This window comes from Gymnogyps californianus, chromosome 2 (genome assembly GCF_018139145.2).
Source record: "Gymnogyps californianus isolate 813 chromosome 2, ASM1813914v2, whole genome shotgun sequence".
NCBI classification, from domain to species: Eukaryota; Metazoa; Chordata; class Aves; order Accipitriformes; family Cathartidae; genus Gymnogyps; species Gymnogyps californianus.
Genome location: NC_059472.1, coordinates 47,830,261 through 47,850,986, shown reverse-complemented (window position 1 = coordinate 47,850,986; position 20,726 = coordinate 47,830,261). Strand labels below are relative to the sequence as shown.

The following is a 20,726-nucleotide window of genomic DNA, read 5'->3' as shown; positions in this document are numbered from 1 at the left end:
TTTTGCCCAACTCACCTGCTCAAGCAGGGCCACCTAGAGCCCGCTGCCCAGGACCACGTCCAAATGGCTTTTAATATCTCCAAGGATGGAGACTCCACAATCTCTCTGGGCAGCCTGTGCCCAGCACTCAGTCACCATCCCAGGAAAAAAGAAAAAAAAAGTGTTTCCTGATGTTCAGATGGAGCATCCTCTGTTTCAGTTTGTGCCCACTGCCTCTTGTCCTGTCACATCCTCCCTTCAGATATTTATACACACTGATGAGATTCATAAGTTCTAGTACTTCATATATCATTGTCTTCTGTAAGTTTAGCATTAAGTTCAGATCACAACAAGTCTGAACTCCACCCTAAAGTTCAACACTGAAAAGACTACTTTTAAAACAAAGTATAGTACTTACCACTTTTGTCTCCTCACTATTAATTAAAAATTCTGCTATTGCTTCAGTTCCTATCATATCATCATCACACGTTCCCTGAAAAGAAGAAACAGCTTTTCAGATGCTATTACTCCTAGGCAGAAAAAGTGCCATAAATATTACTTCCCACACCTTTCCTGAAGTGTTCAAGGAAAAAAGCGTACAAATTTCAAAATGCAGACAGTTCGGACCAACAAGTGCTGTATGCCCAGCTTCTCAGGCTTTCTGAATTAAAGAAGCAGATGGAGAGCTCAGTAAGCATTTACTTGAGAGAAATTTAAGATTTATCACTATAAATTGGAACCATTCCCAATCAACTTCACTGATACTCACAGAAGTATTTATCATATCATTAAAGCAGCAGTTCAGACTAGAACAGAAGGGAAAGCGTACAGTAATCCTTGAGACTTAGTTATATGAAACAATGTTTATAACTCTGGCAAACACTTACTGCACCTTTAGAGATCACTATGTTCCAAATGCTTTTGGCCAGGAAACCAAGTTATTGAGCAATTTACTGTAATAGTCAGTATTAGAACATATTAAAATCTTAAAAATACAAATGTGAGAACAGTCCTTCAGAGGCTAGTTTTGGCAGTATTAGTTGAAGTGTTAAATTAAACAGCAGTAAGTAGTTCATCTAAAGTATTCAAAACATTAATTTTTAATACAATACATTTTCATTGTTCTTCTAATTGAGATACCAAGATGTTCCTATGTCATACCAGCACAGTTTTTCAGAACACACATTTCACTACGTACAGTAGCGCGAGTAAGAAAAAGGTATTTGATAATATACCTATTGACATTGCAACTCATTTCTGCTGGTCAAGGCTAGTGTGACTCAAAATAGATGTACTACACAAAATGAAATGTTGGAAGTATTTTGCTTTGCATTAAGCTTTACAATGCTCATTACAGTACGTTTGTTAACTTGGCTGCTTTGTGCCCTCTGGATCTAGGAAAATCTAAACAATGCATAAAGAAATTCAGTAGTTACTTTTTTTTTTTTTTAGATTTACACTTAAACCAGCTGTTTTCATACTACAGAATTTTGAAGACTTAAGTTAATATATACTCCATAACTGTACCTGTTTGGTTTTGGCTGAAAAAGGATGAAGCTTTCCTTACCAGCTCTTTTGTTTCTCCATCATGCTTTGCATTGAAGTCTTTAGGTTGAAACTTCCACAGCAATGAAAGGTCAGTCAAAAGAAGTGGAACTTTCAGAGGGTTTCTGAAGGACACTTCTACAGTTATTGGTTCTATTAAAAAAGTACAAGAAAATAATGACAACAGGCTATCCCCACCACAATCTGAAGGTTCACCTAACTCAAAGCATTCTTGTGCAAACAATCTGCCCAATAACGTTGGTTTAAATCTACAATAACACAGGAAATATTGTACAAATTTATCTATTTCTGAAGTGTATAAATCTTAACTTTACCTTCTATCACAGCAAGTGGAAATCTGGAGTTATCCGAGTAGCGATTTAAACAGAACTGTGTTGGTTGAAAGTTTGAAGGTATTATTCCTTTATTTATCACAGAAACAACCTGCTCTTCAAGTTCCTTCCACTGTTGTGAGGATTCCGAGTCATACTCCTGATCCAGACTTACATGCGTAGCTGCCTGCTTTTCACCTAGTATGAGTAAGGCAATCTTAGAAGATGAGAACAGTGGCACGCAACAGTTTGAGGGCTGCACTGGCAGTTTGGTAAGTGCTGTTAAAATATTTTAAGTTCTCAGTCACTGTCATTTTTATGTTACAATTGATTTAAGTCAGTGGATTGAAAGACATTTTGAAATGCACACATGGAAGACAATACTGAAGATAATTTGAGTATATTTCTTTTTGCAAATTGTGGAATTCCAAGATTTTAGCATGCTACATGGTACACTCAGCTCACAGATTATTTTACTTTGACAGACTGCAGCCCCACAGTACAGCCCTCGGTCATATAAGAATTTCCACTCAGCTTACTTTACATTCAGGAATCACAGCGTTTCAAAGATTTCATCCAAGAGAAAGTTAACTGTAAAGCTAACTTCTAGCACTGGCACTAGCATCTAGCATTTGCTAAAGCATTAATAATCCCTTTCATGAAGTTCATTACAGACTTGCTTTGAAGCCTTCCAGCTATGAAAAATAGTGGAAGTCAGCACATCCGCATATGTGGACTTCATATTTACACAGGAAGTCTGAAAACATCATGCAAGTAGATACTAAGCTTAAAACTTTTCTTTTGAAATCTTATTTAAGAAGTTACCTTGTCACATTAGTTTTACATAATGATAGATTTTTTTTTTTTTTAAATGACACCAACTCTTGCATATATTTTGGTCCATAAATCAGGGAGTTCAATCTGTTTACATAAAATTTTCTAACCTTCTGCTGGTCTTCGATCATGCCCAAAGAAAACACGGGTTGCTGAGCTGTTAATATATGGTAAAGGAAGCTGTGGTAAGGGACCATCAGGTGATAGCTGGGTTACATTCTGGAGCAAAGGAGGAAAACAGAGTGTCATGCCATTATGCAAATACATGATGTCCATGCTGTACATTACCAATGACTCAATGATAAGGAAGCCAAGTTATAAGCACTCAATGTTTGAACAGGTAGTATTTTTAAGATGGAATGAATCACTTCAATTAACTGTTTTGATAGTTTCTTCTGCTTTGACAGTCTGAAGTAGTATTTTTTTCTTCAATAAGAGTTTAAAGTTCATGAAATCTTTATGGAAAAAGGAGAATAATGATTTTAATCCAGCTGTCCAGTTTAATCACTGTTGCGGCTGCATAACTGTTACAATTTTATTGATGCAAAGCTTGACTCTCTAACTCAGAATATGATAAACTACGTTCACTACACCACCACCATTACACAAGAGTCTCACCACAGCTGAGCTGTGGACTCAACCACCAGTCTTGAGTAAGGTCTACCATAACTTAGCAAACACCACAGAAATTCTGTTTACAAGCTTTAAAAGACAGTAAGTAACTACACAGCTGCAAGTTGTGTGGTGATATCAGCACTAAACACCCCATAATGTGCATGGTATACTACAATCCAGAATCACTCATGAACTTACAGCCAACTCAGTGAGTCACTTGATCTATAAAGACCTGTATTAAAGAATAATATTTACTACAATATGGATGGGGAGTACTTTATAGTACCCGAAAAGGTGACAGAGCTACCTAGTCTTTATTAAACATTATGAAAAGCCTCAAAAATCATTATAAATTGATCAAAACAAACAGATCCACTTCCTCTAAAAGAAACCGAACTATCACAAGCTGCAATTCAGCCATGACGCTCAAGAGGAAGAGCTCATTTTACTGTAATAAAAACACATACAAAGAGTCACACTAATATCCATCAGTGGAAGTACACTTAATACACACACAAGATGCAGCATATTTGTTTTTTTGAAGCCTAAAGTAAAAAATGAACAGATCAACTAGATAAAAAAACAACCCTGGGACAAAGCAGGTATGACAGAAAATCATTTAATGACTTAATAGAAAATTACTGGTAATAGAATTACTGATTACTCAAGGAATAAAGACAATGAAAAGTCATTTACCTTATAAACATAAAGATATTCTCTTAAAAAAGCTCCTTGCTGAGCTGGAGGTTGTTTACTATCATTGATCAAAATATGCCTGAAGGCAGACACAGCATTGTCAAGCTGACGAAGTGTAAAGGACTGGCGACCAATAGTGAAGTTAATATGGTCTTCTGCAAGAGACCAGCCTTTCCCTTTGTAAACCTGCATGGCTTGACAGTAGCAACGTAAGGCATGTTTTTTCTGCAAGAAAAAAACCAAACAAGTTAATTTCTTAAATAATTCCATTAACCACTCATTGTAATTGTAATATTAGGAAGACTGAACAGTAAGTAAGAAAAGTTACTGAAGTTTTTACCAGCCCACCCCCCACTATGCTAAGCGTAATGTTTGCAGAAGTATATCTCATAGCATTTGGTCAACATTAATCTAAGCACAGAAGCGTTGGTTCCTACAGTACAGAGCCTAGCCTGCACATTAAGTTCATGTTTTCAAAGACTAGTGTAACAGGCAGTAAGTTAAAAAAGCAAATAACAAGAGAAGACTACTTTTTAAAATAGCGTTCTGTGTTGCTTTAGGACTGACTGCTAAAGTCTACAGAGCTCTACTGCCAAGCCTCAGGACATAAGCTAGATTTAACACATTTCACTTCTGTAACTGAACTTTCAGTGTGACACTTCCAGTCAATTGTTGTTCAGTAGACACACTTGGGACAAAATCCATGCCAAGCAAACGAACAAAACACAGCCCTACAGTACATACAAGATAAAATTACCAATCGCATCAGCCATTGGGAAATAGATGTTCTGCTCCCAATCAGCTCCACAGTTCCTTTTCTGTACATACATCAGGACCTGGGCATTCAATCCTAAGTCTAGGTATTGAACATCTGCATAGGCATTCACTGTACAGGCAAGTCTTAGCTTCTAAAAAAGGGAACAGCATTCCCTTATTTACAGCAGTAATGGGAAAAGTCTAAGATACGTTCAAATTGCTATGGTGACGACAGCAGAGCACAAGCAGTAAATCCTGAACATCAGCAGATATTATTGACACTCTAAAACATGGTATTACAGTATGCAGCTGAGCAGCCTGGCTGACTTCTCTTCAGTAGCATTTAATATTTTGGTGCCTCTAAGGATATGGGGAAAAAAAATAACCTACATTTACTGTAACACTGAAAGAGCATTCCTTGGAAGCCAGAATCCCTACAAAAATTAGACACAAATAACAAGAGAGCTGTTACATGAAGACAAAGGCAAAGCTTTACAAAATGCATGTACTTTTCCAGGCAAAGGAGTGAGATCTGAAAGAACAAATAAAAAATGCACTGATCAATAGCTCCCTGTCAGTGCTGTACTGTCATAACAATAGACAGGGAAACTACTGCATGAAGAAAAACAAGGCGGGGGGGGCAGAAATACTCCTACCATTCTTTACATCAGTGTTTTTAAATACAGAAGCCAAGAACACAACAATACTTTCTGTGGTCCTTACCAGGATGATAAAAACAAGAACGGGTGGGGTGGGAGAACACCCCCACCAAAACCACAGGGCTTTGTTTCAAACAGAACTCTGATGCCTGGGTTCTCCTGTATTATTGATTTGCAATACAAACTTATTTCTATCACAGGTTTGCAGCTCATCAGTAAACTGAAATTGACTGTATCCAAGGACAGCCCCGTAACTGAACTCCGGGCCTAACTTCAGCAGGAATCAAGCACAAGCAATCTTTAGAGAGTCTATCCCACAACTGAGGCAGAAATAAAGCACATAAGTTACATCCAACAAACTCTGAGTTTATTTACCACAGTTAGAGCTGCCTGCACAGGAATGTGAATGGAAGTAAAAACAATCTGATTTGTATTGGTATAATTGCTACTTAAGTCTAAGCAGCCATAAAGAGATGCTTTGTCTTGTAGTAACTGTTCACACACCTGCACCTCCACTAAAAAGCATGTGGTTAAGGCACCAGGAAAAACAGATATTAAATTTTGCTATTATTCTAATAAATTAAGAGTTTAACAAATCCCTAACTCCTGCAACTCACTCTTCTCTCAAGAGTAAAAATACTCCTTTACCCAAATAAAAAGCTTTGTATTTCGTTGTGTATGAAATTGAGACCCAGAAATGAAAACACACATCACTTAAGTTTCAAGTCAGTGATCTTCAGCATTACTTCAAATACAGAAGTAAAAGACTGAACTGATCAATGCAGAAATCATTTTCAGAAGATCACAGAGCTGAATACTTCTGACTAACACAAGTGTCAGAAGCCAAGCATCTTTTTCCAGACTGGTAACACATTTAACATGTTTTTCAGAGTCAGTATCAAATACCGGGTATATTTTCCATGCGGAAAGATAATACTTACCTGGCCTGCTTTACTAAACCTATGGCCAGCCAATATCATATGAAATGCAAACTTTCTAACCATGGGACTTTTCATGTTTATAAAGCAATGGGCTGCCTGCTCCAACAGAAGTGCACTGCGAAGATCTGAATCCTATTTAAAAGTAAAAAGGAGAATTAGCTTCAAAGTTGAATACAAACATAAAGATAACAGTGGCTTTGTTTTAATGCTAACAGGGATAGTAAGCTGTAACAGTGCTGTGAACTTGAAGATTCTTTTATACGCAAACATTATATGTATTTGTGCACATATAAAAAAATAAGACTAAAAGTATTTTTCACTTTGTTACATGTGTAGTGTTCAATACCAAACACACTGGTATTTTTTTCCAGTGGAGAGATTTATAGATCAACCTGTTTCAGTATGAGTGACAACAGAAATACTTTCTGCTTTTCAGTTACTCAGGCTACAGTTTCTAGCATCTACCATTACCTCTGAGGCACTCTGCTACCTTTTCCCCTCCCTCCCCCTGCAGATATCAAAGCTAGAAACAAAAAATAAGAGCTTTAACAGGATGAAGGAAAAATAGAGGGAGCAATGGAACTTAGTGAATTTGTATCACAAGAACCAGGATGACTTCTTAATAATGTACAATTTCTTATTATTACCCCCTTCTCATGCCAAGGCACAGCTATATTACTTTAACCAATCAGAAAAGAATCTACTTAATTTTACCACAATTGAACTCCATGCTATCAGTGATGTCCAACTATGTGTCTGGACTACAAGTATACTCTGAAACACCTATATAGTATCCTATGAAGATTTTCCTTGCAACTGCCAAAAGGCACCACAAGCATACTACATGTAATTTTAAGTCATAAAATGATTGTGCAGAGCCAATAGTATTTAAATTTCTTGCTTAAATAACTTATACTGCTCACATAAATTTTGGTAGCAAGCTTAAGTTGAAAGGGCAAGAATGAAGCTACAGAGACACTTCAGAGACAAACTTACAGAGCTAAGCAAATTTATTCCATGCTTAATCTGTCCCAGGAAAAGTCTCAGAAGCATCACATTTGGTGCAGCTGGCCACAAAGCCAGAACTAACTGACAGTTAGACTTTCCTCCAAGTTACATAGAAGATGCTATACTGTTACTGGTATTACATTTGTTTCACTCCTTTTCCAGCAAGACACTTTCTGGGCTGTTAGAAGCTAATTCCATGCTTAATTTCCACCAATTAATATTACAGAAGTGTTCAGACTAGCTTTCACTTACACAGTAAGATTCTAATGATTCATAACAGCTGAGCTACAGTAATGCCTTAGTTACTTAAACTACAGAGAACTTCTATATGTGGGATAGCATCCATTATGGCTCTAGCAAGCCATGCTAATACTTTTAACCCATGAGTTCTTGAACTGAAAGTATGCCATACAAGAGCTAAGCAGATGTCAAAGAAAATGAGTTATAAAGCCAAAGATAACAAATGCACATTTAGCACGTTTAAAGAAGTCAAGCAAGTCACTTGACTAGAAAGAAAAAGAGTAACAGTACTAGTTTCTTCACTTGCAGTGTATACAGTTTCCTTCACTTCATGATTTATACCACCTCATTTGCTGCCTTTGGCTAGAAAATATCATAGGACGAGAATTAGAATGTAACCTAGAAGTGCTTGGGTAAGTAAACAAACAGGGGGAGGGCAAGAGTGGAAAAAGCTACTAAGTGTTTTACCTCACTGGTTAAACGAATCAGAAGAGCAGCTGCCTCTGAGTACTTGCTTTGACTTTTTAAGATTTCAGCACTAAGCAGCACACAGCGTTCAGCCAGAACCATGTTCCTAAAGCAAAAACATAGAAGTATTAATAAATATTTATCAAAATAAACCATGGAAAACTTTTAACCTCAAATCTGACAAATTTCTCCATGTCACATCAGACTGATGTTCTGTTGTTTATCGTTCTTAAAGTAAAATACATGAAAGTTCATCCCCTGCAAAACAACCACATACAGATTGACACATTAAGTGTCCTATCCTACTATAACAGCAGTTTTTCGAAAGTCAAAGCTAGTTAGCATTTTTGAGGACAGTACTGTATTTGTAAAAATACCAACTAAAATGATTCAACCAACTAAATGATCTGATAAACAAGAAGTCCAACAGCCAGAAACAAGTTGTGCTGGGTTGACCTTGGTGGGTACCAGGTATCCACCAAGCTGCTCTATCACACCCCCTCCTCAGCAAGACAGGGGGAGAAAATTAGATTAAAAAGCTCATGTGCTGAGATAAGGACAGGGAGATCACTCACCAATTACAGTCACAGGCAAAACAGGCTTGGTTTGGGGAAGATTAAATTAATTTATTGCCAATTAATAACAGAATAGGAGAGTGATAAATAAAAACAAAACTAAAACACGTTCCCTCGACTCCTCCTCCTTCCCAGGCTCAACTTCACTCCCAACTCTTCTACCTCCTCCTCCTTGCAAGCAGGGCAGAGGGACAGGGAGAAGGAGTTGTGGTCAGTTCATAACATTTCATCTCTGCCACTCCTTCCTCCGCATGCTCTTCCCCTGCTCCAGCATGGGGTCCCTCCCACAGATACAGTTCTTCAAGAATTGCTCCAGCATGGGTCCTTTCCACAGGGTACAGTCCTTCAGGAACAGACTGTTACAGAGTGGGTTCCCCACGGGACACAGCTCCTGCCAGGAACCTGCTGTCATAGGCTCTCCACAGGCTGCAGCTTCCTTCAGGGCACATCCACCTGCTCTGGCATTGGGTCCTCCACGGGCTGCAGTGCGGATCCCTGCTCCACTGTGGTCCTCCATGGGCTGCAGGGGGACACACTGCTTCACCGTGGTCTTTTCCACAGGCTGCAGGGAAGCACCTCCTCCCCCTCCTTCCTCACTGACTTTGGTGTCTGCAAGGCTGTTTCATTTTCTCATTCCTCTCACAGCTGCTGCACAGCAATTTTTACCCGTTCTTAAGTATGGTATCACAGAGGCACCACCAGCATTGCTGACAGGCTCAGCTTTGGGCAGCAGCAGGTCCATGTTGGAGCTGGGTAAAAACTGGCTCTGTCTGACACAGGGGCAGCTCCTACTACACAGAAGCCATCCCGGCAGCCACCCCACTACCAAAATCTTACCAGGTAAATCCAATACACAAGTTTAATAAGCACTCTGTTAAGAACGGCATAGATCCCCTTCCTTGTTATCCTAGATCCCCTTCCTTGTTATCCTAGATAAACTAAGATATCTTACTCTTTAAAAAGTTACCATCACTCTGTGATCTTTTAGTCATCTGGCACTATCACTGTGCATGGGAACAAAGTTAAGCCACCAGGTCTTTCAACTTTCATTGGATCAGTACGAAAGTAAACAACATACTTGCAGATATCTCGATAGGTCTGAATTGCTGTTTCCATATAATGAGCAGGATACGGTCTAGGAGCTCCAGGCTGAAGAAAAGCTGATACTGCTGCCATTTCCTACAAGAGAAATTCAGTACTGACACTGTAGTTTTTTCAACAAATTGTAAACATCAAAATGCGAGGAACACGTTTCAACAGCTACTAGTTCAAGGTCTTCATCTAATCAACTACTGGCATATACAAGTGTACCCAACACGTTATAACTGATAAAAGGTTTAATACAGTAGTCTATTGGTGGCTCTGCTTGTATAACTCTCTTGCTCCTGTCTGGTTAATTACACACTCACAGAAGTGTTTTCAGTCGACGGTACCCCCAACACTATGCAGAAGCATTGATTCAGTACTGCTTTACAAATCCAAGAGATAATTTCCTATTGCAGGAATAATCTTCCTGATAAAGCAGTACTACCATCTATTTAAGATGAGGATTGTTTTCGAGTTTTGCTTAAATGAAGTTACATTCTCAGCTTCCAAGGAAACTCTAGTAAACACGCACTCTGAAATTTTACTTCTTTCCTTATGGGGTGAAGGTAAGATAGCAAAGTTTTTCTGCAGTAAGTAAAGACTAAGAATTACAGGTTGCAAAAATTCATAATTAAGACCTCTACAAACCATTCATTAAGAAATTAAGATAACTTTTCAGATTATCCAAATGCAGAGCAACTGTCTGTACTGAAAAAATACACATTTATGCAAAGGTTTTACATCAAGATGGGACAGTGTATAAGAATGCTTCCATAGCTCTACAAAGTAAAGTTTCAAATTTTATCAAGTTAACCAGGCTAAAGTCTACAAGACACAGCTTCTAAAAACTGTTAAAACAAGCTTCTTATTTTCCCCAGTGTTCCCACTTATCTTGTCGAAAATTTTTAGTCACATATACCTTTAATCTCAAGAGAAATTAATGAATGAGTATGTGTTTACAGTGAAGCTCAGCAATGACATACTCATACTATATCCCTCAAGACTCTTAACAAAAAAATGGTACAATACCATATTTATAGTGACATAGTCTTGACTTCCTCGCAAATAAGTATTTTGCTGAAGTCTGAAACAGATACTATAAAATTATTTCACACCTGGTTCTGAGTTATCAGACTACAAGTTTAAAGATCCATTTTGCTGGAGGTTGCATTCTAGGTATTCTCCTTTTGATATTTCACATTTTAAGAATTAACTCTTCAATTTTTATTCACACCTTTATCACCTTCATGAAACAGCAGCCAACAGATTTGAGAACACCTTAGGATTTGCTAAAGATACGCAGCAAATTTGGCAAGACCTTTATAAATTTGGAGGTGGAGGGAAGATATTGCATTTTGTTACCTTCAGACAAATATTAGAGATTATTAGGAAAAAATTCACAGAATGTTTATGTTATGTGAAGTACCAACCAGTGCTCCAGCTGCATAAAGCATTGCCTGATCATTTAAGAAGTCTTTCTTTGCTGTATGGTAACAGCTATATGCAAGTTCATAGTGTTGCACCAAAAAGCACAAGTCTGCCATTTTCCGGATTTGAAGCTCTGGTGCTTCTGGTGGATACCTATAAATACAAATATTTAAATTCAAAGTCATAATTTTAATAAATAGAGCAAAACATGCTCTAGAAAGTTGTACCCTCTCATCTTAATTTCTATTCATAAAGTAGTAACAAAAACCACATTGCTTCAGCCTTACCCAAAAAACAGCTCAGAAAAGTGAAGCTACTTCCTTTCTGCCACATGTAACTTGGTTTCACACCCTACTTTCCAATTAACAAGATTCACTGTTCCACTAACATTCAAAGCAAGCATTCCTCTTTGCCAAGAGATACTGAAAATAAGTACACAGCTATCACTGAAACTGCTAAGATTAACTGTTAGAAACTAGAGAGCTGTATGAGAAGGAAAAAATAAGACTGACTGTTCACCTCGCTGTTATTTCTCCCCATTTCTCTTGAAAGAAAAAAATCCACTAAAAAACGCCTTATGCCAAAACACTGCGCAAGTTCCTGTCCTCTGCAAGCATCAGTCTAACTTTTAGTTAGTCAAATATGTATGAATCACTTCAGTGAAGACCAAATACATTTTCACAAACACTTTTTAGTCAAACTTTGTAGGAAGCAAACCATGCTTACAAGTTCAATGCAGAAAGCTGAAATTAACAACATTTTGATTATGAATCCAAAGACACATAACATATGAATTTAAAACTGTATGTAAGTGTCAGGGGCATTAATTTTGGCTAGGTAATGTCCAAGAACTATTTATACTTTCGTGGTTAAGATAAGACAGTTGAAGAGAGTGCTTTTCATGATTATACATCCTCATTCACAGAGGGAAATTACAAAGCATACAGAATAAATATTCTGATAAAATTTAAAACCTGGTTTTAGTGTTAAATACAGGTGCAAAAAGTATGAAATTCCCCTTAATTTAGCTCTCAAACACACTTGCAAAAGCAATATACTTAATACTCAACTGCAGTAAATTACATAGTTACATAAACAAAAACACCTATACATGGGGTTTGGCTTAAATAAGAAAAGAAAAAGCTTGTACTAATTTAAAAAAATCCCTTACGGCAGACCATAGCTTCTTTTTATTATTATTACTCTTAAAAACGTATGTTCTTTGTAACTTAGAAAGCTTCACTGTAAATATAGCAGGAAGATGGCTCTGTACACAGTTTCTTTTATCCTCTTTTTCTTTACGTTCTGCTACTCCTTTATTGTACACGTTTAGGCATAGTACTTTTCATGATTTCTCCAATTAAAGTCTTTTACAATATTGCCGATTTAGTTCACTTCGCAGAACACCATCAAACAAACACAGGTCTTCCCTCCCAAAAAAGAGGTACATTTTCAGTTTAGATCTAAAGGTAAGGACTGAAATTACTTACAGCAAACCAGAAGTATTCTTCAGTTCATTTATACTTTTCTCTGGAACCTTGCTGCCACTAAACCATTTTTTAGTAGCGGAAAACAGCGATCGACTCAAGCCTTTCCTGGATATTAACTGCAAAAAGACACTAAATTAGAGCACTACATTGCAAGAGATATATATTAATATAAGTTAAACCAATATAAAACCCCAAGCTTCATTAAGGCTTCCTAAATTCTGTTTTTTCCGTGAAACAGAAATAAAAACAATAAAATAATCAAGCACACACTCCTTTAGAATGAATCACCGACACTGAGATAGAAGTTGCAATTCATGTATTTATTCTGTTTCAGACAGCTGAGGTTCACTATTGTTGCTGTAAACTGCAGACATCTCAATCCTAAGAACTGAAGCATTCGATGCATTTGTTTGAAATCTAACAGAATATCTAATTTCTGGTATTAGTCCAACCTAAAATCTAGACTAAGTACATACTTCAACAGAGAACATTCTCCCCGTCACTACCCACACAAAGCATTACCACATTGTGAACACCCATTTCAAGTGTCAAGGGTACTAGTCATACCTGCAAGCAAGGTTACACAACTTTATTGTTTTAGATAATTTCCACTAATGAGGAAACTTCCACAGGGAATTACCATTCCCAAGATCTAAGGCAAACTACATCTTTTTAAAGAATTTTAGAAATCGTAACATCATGCTTTTCTTACCACGACTAGGAATGTATTACTGCATTCCTAATGGTAAGGCTGTTTGCTACACTTTATGTACGTACTTTTTTATGTTTCTTCATAAAACTTTCCAAGTGTAAACACGGTCAGCATATACAAACTCCCAAAAGTCAATTCAGGGAGAGAGTGTTCCTTGCAGCATATGATACTTAGTATCAAAATCCCTCATACTTTAAACTACAACCTGAATGGACAATTCAATCAAAATACAGAGTTCAGATAACAGACTGATATTTTGGTCCAAGTCTAATACTAAATACAGTAATTTGACTGTACTAATGTAAGTCAATCCATCTTTCCAGCTGTTTAAGACCACATAAAAGTGAAACACTTATAAAAGAAAGGACCTTACTGTGATAGAAATAAGTCAAGAATGTGCATTAAAGTTAACATGGGCATGGTATTAACTATCACACTTCCAAAAAATGCTAGTTTGAGAGAAGAATATTCAGTTGCAAAAACTGCTGAGATCAAAACAGAATTGCATGGACACCCTAAATCATGCATTTCTCCCCCTGTCAAGAAGTAGCAATTGAAGTACACAGCTTTTTTGCAGACAATTATTGATGAAACTAGATTTCTTAACTTTAGTTGTGCATTCTAATGTTGAAAGACAAGAAGTACATTTTGATCCCCATGCCAGAATCATAAAATGTTAAGATTTTAGGAGCAAGGACAGATATCCCTGACAACAGTTCAGACAGGCTTTCACCAAGAAGCCACCTTGCACTGAAGCTCTGTTGATACAAATTGGGTTTTGTTTTTTTAAAAGACCAATTGAGCAAAAATGGTAACTTCAGCTATTTCTCTTAAGTTTACTTACAGTTTTCAATAAGATCATTGACTCATTAGATGCAGAAGGAAGTAATAATTTCAAAACAGATTTTTGGATAACTGGATTTATACCCCAACTGTTTTTTCTTATTATGGCACAAAGTGTTTTTAAGAGTAAACTGACCTGATCATTAAGTTGCCGAATTGTCTTCTCTATATGTGGCAAAAGTCCCCTAAATGTGAATTCCTGTATGAACTGTCTAATTCGATCGTGATCTGTGAGTGTTAAACAAGCACCGTGAGGCGTTCCAGAATTTGATTTCTTTGAGTCTTGCAATGATGCAGTAGCCTTCATGTAATCAGTGCTATCCAAACTGCCGCTGGGATGATCCAGTTGAAGGGGGTGAGTCTTAAAGTTATTTGACAGGCCATCTATTGAAAGATTGAAACAAAAACCGCAGTAAGTATAAAGTTACTTAAACATTTTGGGTTTTAAATGTCACTTTTATTAACCTACTTTAAAGTTTTCCTTACTGAGAACTCTGTTAAGCAAAGCTATTCACCAACTATTCTGCAGTACAGATAAATGCTGAGCAGACAGCAGCAGAGCGCTACCTGAGTATTACATCACTCCTGAAATTCTTCAGAAAGCTCAAGGAATCTTAGGAACTACATGACTAAATATGTAAGTTTTTGGTTCTCAACTACAGCACAAAGAAACCCCAAGCATGCTGACTAGTATTCAACAACATTGAAGGAAAATTATGAAAACATTAAAACCAAAGTCAAATATTCATGAAAAGTTGGAAATGCAGCAATTACTACAATGGCTCCATTGGATCCATTCACTCTTTTCTGTTTATGTTTTAAGGTTAAAAAAACCAAACTCATTTTCCATGCCCTTCCGAGCAATCATGATGCAAAACAACCTCCTCCGAAGTCCTCTTAGTTCAGTGAGAAGGGCTGCTGACCACTATCGCATCTAGCTATTTGAACTAGACAGAGACACTGTTTCACTCTAAGACTTAAATAGTTCTCTTATTTATTATTTCCTTTCCATATAAGAAAAACAGCTTGCTTTATCTGGCCCTAGCTAGCACTGAGCAAAGCTAAGCTGTGAAAACAAATCCTTAATGGATTTTACTCATGAAACGTAAAGCTTGGTATGGAAAGTCCAAGGAGCAGCCTGCAGACTACATCCAGGCTGTAAGGCCCTAGAAAGCCGCTTTGTTAGGCAACTGCAGGCTCTCCTACATACGCTATGTCTCCCTGTGCCTTTCAAGCCAGGTATGAAGGATCTGGGCTGAGTCAGGCCAGACAGTGTGGGGTACCTCCACTTCTTCCCTACTTGATGATGCTTCTCATCTGAATCCTACACAGCTGCCTTAAAAAAATTTAAAAAGGCCATGCATTAATTTGCACTCAATTTCATTTACTCTGCCATCCATGAGCTCAATTGCAAGGCAAATTCTTCCAGCCAACTTACTTTGTAAGTCACTACTCTGTCATTTCCAGATTTAAAACCAAAAACAAGGACAAAAAACCCTCAGCTTCCAAGCTACATCAGAGCACACTAACCGGAACTTTTATTATGATGAAAATTAACCATTTAATCCTATGTTACTTTTTATTAATTGTCAGAGTTTGCAGACCATATGCTTAATCTGACAAAAGATGAGCCCAATACATCAGTAGCCATCTCATTAAAGATACATCTACCAATTACCACCAATCCGGTAGATCAGCACCACAGCATTTTTCTTTGTGGACACCACGTTACATTATCTTTGAGCATTTAGAAAATTATTACTTTGAATTCCCTAACAAGTCACTCAAGTGATTACTGTCCAAGACATGAGACAGCTTTATAAATACTATCACATCAGTGTTTTGATAGAAGTTATAAAAATACCTTTAATTTCACTGTCTAAGCCATCTGATATCAAGTGATCAGTATTCTTGTTTGAAATGACAGTATAAGGACAATCTTCATAGCCATCCTGCCAGAAAAAAAAAAAAAGGAAAAGTCAGAATTTTAAGAATACTAGAGCACACACACAAAAGTCAGTCAACAGTAGTTAACTTTAATAACAGTTAACTGAATTATTAAGAAAGCATGTCTTTTCGTATACATTCATTTCTTTAGTTTGTGAGGCTTTAAGAACCTGTCCTATTGTAAATAGGAAAGTTATATTCACCAAATGAAGCAAGTATCTTCTGGCTTGCTCAAACAGCTTCACTGTCAACTAAAGCAAGCAACTCCAACGCTTACACAGCAATACCTACAGCAGTTAAAATATGCTCCCTAAAGCAATTCCTGAACAAGCTCATACAAAAAAAAAACCAAACCAACCTATGTTGGACAGTTGACATAGGACAGAAAAAAGAAAAAGACCTAATTAGTTTATGGTGGAACATTACTTACTGGTCCTCTTAGCTTAGAATACGAGATGTTTTGACTTCCCAGTGCCAGCTAGATTTGGTAAAGAATATGATTCTACAAACAAACCTTTTAATCAGATGCAGTTAAAACTGCAGGTCAGTCAAAAGCAAACTCAAGAAGGAATATTTTTGGTCCTGAAGCCAAAAATACAGACATTTATGGCAAACTGAACTCAAGAGCGAGCTAACACACACTATCATTTGCCATCTTAGCAGATGACACACCAGACTGGACTGCAAGAAGCTACCAGAAAAACCACACGTACCCCAACAAAACAACACACCCACACTGTCTAGTGAAGTACAGAAGACCTGGAAAAAAACCCAAATTTTAAGAGTGAAGAAAATTAATCAAAATGAAGGTAGAAAGTTACTATGAATAGGACACTTCTAAGGTTACTTGCTCTTGTCAGTGCATAAAGCACAAGTCTATTATTTCAGTGCTCCTGTCAGTTTATTTCAGACAGTCTAATATTTCAGTGCTCCTCACTGTCAATTTAAGCAGCACAGAGGACAGTTCTTTGAGAGAGGACTCATCTTATGCCTTCACAAAAAGTCATAGCTATGTTAGAAGTATCTCGACTGCCTGTTAGCCCATTCTGTAGAAACACATACATAATACTAAAGCCAAATTTAACACAACTAAAATGGGCTTTCATATGCACCTTAGAAATTGTTTTTAGAATACTATAATACCTGGTTCTGGATAGTGTTTTTCTGAAGGTACTGACTCCAAGGATCTGGTATCTGTTCATCTGTTCCTCTATTAGACACTCGAGAATTTATTTTCAGCAAATAGCAACCCTGAGTTCCATACCTCTGCTTCATCTCTTCATAAATGGAGTCAGCTCTGAAAAAATAAAACATTTACCCTGTCTTGATATCAAACCAATTCTATTCTAAGTGTGTACTGCAACAAGCTATTTTAGACTATTATCCATAAGGGATTAAAAGGAAAATTCTCCTAGTTTTAAAGCAGTCCTTTATGCAAGAGTGAAACTGAGAATCTTTGAGAATTAGTTCAGCGAGCTAGCAAAGAAAGCATCTACCTCAAGAAGCTAGGACTGATTCTTTCCATTTTATATGAACACAAGAAGTAGATCTCAAAATAATACTTAAGGAAATCTGCCTTGATAATAGTCAGCATACTAGTTAATGGATCCTGTTGTAAGTCTAAACTCAACAGAATTTATGAACGCAAATATTTCAGTCAAAGAGTTCATCTCTAAGTTCACTGAAGGCAGAAGACCCACCTTTGTTCTTCTCCTGTGCTTACATCATGCAGTAACACATAGTATTTGAGCGTGTTTGGTATAAACCACTTGGGATATAAGTATTCACTACTATGCTGAATTCGATGTTGTTCTTGAGACAGCTTCAGAAACTGCTCCACAGGCTCTGGTTCACTAGAAGAAACTACAAGCATACCTAAATTCATGTTAAGGACATTACCAAAAGAATCCAGGAACAACCACTGATCATATAATAAAATAGGAAGTGTATAAAATAGATGAGTACAGTGTTTAAGCCTGTAAAACACACTACCACAAAAGTATGTGCAATCAGAATTTGGCCTTAGTCTCAACAAAAAACACTATTTAAATGGTCAGTTAACTAACATCTGTAACACGAGATGAAACAGGAGTTTGCCCCAATTTGGACACTGAATCCAAGTTTAAGCCAATATGTAATAGCTAATAGTTCATTTAAGATTTTAGACACGGAGCAACTGTTCACATATGAACCACATAACTAAAATTCACGCCCAGTGTACTTTACTTTTCAGCTTCCAAGGAGAGTTGGGACTTTAAGGTATCACCTGAGCAACAATAATGACCAGTATTCATAAACACAGGAACATCATCTCAGTAAAAAGCAGAAGTGTTCAGATTTTTACCTCAATGCAACTACATGATCATTAATAAGGAACATCCTGCTCTGCTACATCTATTCACCAAATCAAAGACATTAATTCAGAGAAGCCAGAAAGCAAGTTGTACTTTAAATGTTACTAAAATTCAGAAGTCAAAGGCCAGAATCAGTATTTTGCCAAGTTAATTCTGCACAAATGGTGTTCTCTAGTGGCTACTAACATAGCTGTTCCACCATACTGAAGTGATAAAGTACAGTGAAGAGTCAGGAACGGAGTAGGTGTTATAAAACCTGCAACATTATAATTATTGTAAAGCTAAACATCAGCTACATCATGAAACAGTGCATATTTTTATTCTCCCTGTAGACAAGCAAATCAGGCCTAAATTTTGGTAAAAAAAAAGTGAAAGCATTTAGGCATCTTTCCAGACTTCTTTTTGTCTAAAGTAGCTCAAAGTTCACCAATTTTCCAAAACATCCTCCCCAACATCCCCCCTCCCTCTGCTAGAAAAAGCTATAAAAAGCAGCAGGTGCATCCCAAACACAAAAGCCTCTCTTGTATATAAGGGACAGTCAACAGATACCTAAAGAGCTACAGCACAAAGCATTTTAGGATGAGGAAGTTTAGTTTACAGGTTTTAGCTTAGAGTTCAGTTTGACACAAAAGTGTGGTTTTAAAAAGAAAAAAAACACAACACTAACCGCAAAGAAAACCCTGGCCCCCTTATGAAATTAGTCTGTATAGTTAGACATATTAAAAAAAGATATATTTCAAATCATAATGTCAAAAAGAGTTATTGCAAAATTTCAGTCTCCTACATTACATTTCTGCAGCCAGCTGTAACAGCCTTCACTAGAGAGGTCTGTAACACTCAAAGGATACATGCAACATAGTGGTTTAAGAACTCATGATCTGATGCAGGCATGGACTGAAGAAAGCACTCTCTGTAAGACTCAAACCAAGGAGTAGTAGCTGGAATACACAATAAGATAGGACAAATTAGAATATTCAGCAAAACTTCTGTTTACTAATTTATGAAAAGGAAATATGAAAGACTACACCTAAAAGTGAAGCTTGCAAACTCTGACAAGGTTTGCATGGCAGGGGAAAGAAGGGGGAACAGTCTAAGAAGAAAGCATCTAAAATACACACAAGTGGGAGGAACAGTAACACTTTGAATCAAATCCTGTGAAACTGAATAGTATCTTAAGCACCAACTTCCTCAATATTGTAGGCTCACGTGTATTCAGTCCTTGTTAGAGTAACTACTCCTTACCACCCCTTTAAACACACACACGCTTGGGATAGAAAAAACAAATAAAAATTCTTCTAACAGTCATTGAATTTGCCTCAGCTAGGGATGTAAGAATTGACTGAGAAGCAAAATTAATTTTTGAGTATGTAGAGGAACTAAGGATTACCAAAACCCTATCCTGCCAGTTTGTCTAAAGCTTTTTGCAAGTGTTGTGACTTGGCTTGGCAGCAGTCCCCTTCCTGTGCCCTGCTAAAATACACAGTTCAGCTGTCAGCTGGCAAAGCAGAGATCCAAAAAGCTAAAAGCTCAGATCTGAGTTGTGCCATTAATGCCTTATAGTGTTAATCTGCCATGTTCAAATGCCCTTTTACAATAGTGATTTCATTTTTCTAAAAGTAAAAAAATCAAGGGAAACCAAGTGTGTCTGGGACATCCAAAGAACATGTGAACTTAAAAATCTTGTCTGTTTCTTTCCACTCCAACTATTAGTCAAGCAATGAAGTATTATTTCTTCTTTCAAGCCTGTTTTATGCCATCTCAATTCTGCAACTCCTTCCCTTGAGTGGAAAAAAGACCCCAGAGCAAAATCAGTCCACTTCCAATAACCTGATTTCACACTGAAGTTAGCTGGAATCCAGTGTAAACCTACCTGCAAACTAGAAAACAATAACTACTACAGAAAAAAATGCATTAATAAGAAATCCTGAAGGTATTTATTTTCTTTATATGGCCCCAAGAAAACACATTCCTCGATTTAACTCACATAAGAATTTCTAACACTTTGTAAACCTCCTCCGTGCCTCCCCCCCAAAAAAAAAAAACCCACCACCTTGACTTCTTAGCTGACTTTAGGAAATTGAGTTTCATTTTTATGTTGGAATTATCTTCTAGTGCATTAAGTTAATGCATTTTGTTTAATCCTACATTGTCAGGCCATCTTACATCATCTTCATCCACACAGAAGTAAGATATATTCACACTTCATAACTGAACTCAG

General features: G+C 37.1%; 1 protein-coding gene across 4 annotated transcripts in view; it reads right to left on the bottom strand.

Moving 5' to 3' along the window:
* Positions 1–20,726, bottom strand: part of TRAPPC8 (trafficking protein particle complex subunit 8) — a 57,201-nt gene that overhangs the window by 24,802 nt on the left and 11,673 nt on the right. For all 4 annotated transcript variants that reach the window (XM_050891156.1, XM_050891157.1, XM_050891159.1 and 1 more), the window contains 15 exons: positions 19,357–19,446; positions 17,855–18,029; positions 17,298–17,451; positions 16,072–16,159; positions 14,344–14,591; positions 12,653–12,768; positions 11,165–11,315; positions 9,727–9,827; positions 8,074–8,179; positions 6,358–6,489; positions 4,002–4,226; positions 2,801–2,909; positions 1,860–2,054; positions 1,547–1,677; positions 398–472 (listed from right to left, as the gene is read on the bottom strand). In XM_050891156.1, the coding sequence (XP_050747113.1) occupies positions 398–472; positions 1,547–1,677; positions 1,860–2,054; positions 2,801–2,909; positions 4,002–4,226; positions 6,358–6,489; positions 8,074–8,179; positions 9,727–9,827; positions 11,165–11,315; positions 12,653–12,768; positions 14,344–14,591; positions 16,072–16,159; positions 17,298–17,451; positions 17,855–18,029; positions 19,357–19,446 (2,096 nt within the window). The remainder of the gene's footprint in view (positions 1–397; positions 473–1,546; positions 1,678–1,859; positions 2,055–2,800; positions 2,910–4,001; positions 4,227–6,357; positions 6,490–8,073; positions 8,180–9,726; positions 9,828–11,164; positions 11,316–12,652; positions 12,769–14,343; positions 14,592–16,071; positions 16,160–17,297; positions 17,452–17,854; positions 18,030–19,356; positions 19,447–20,726) is intronic.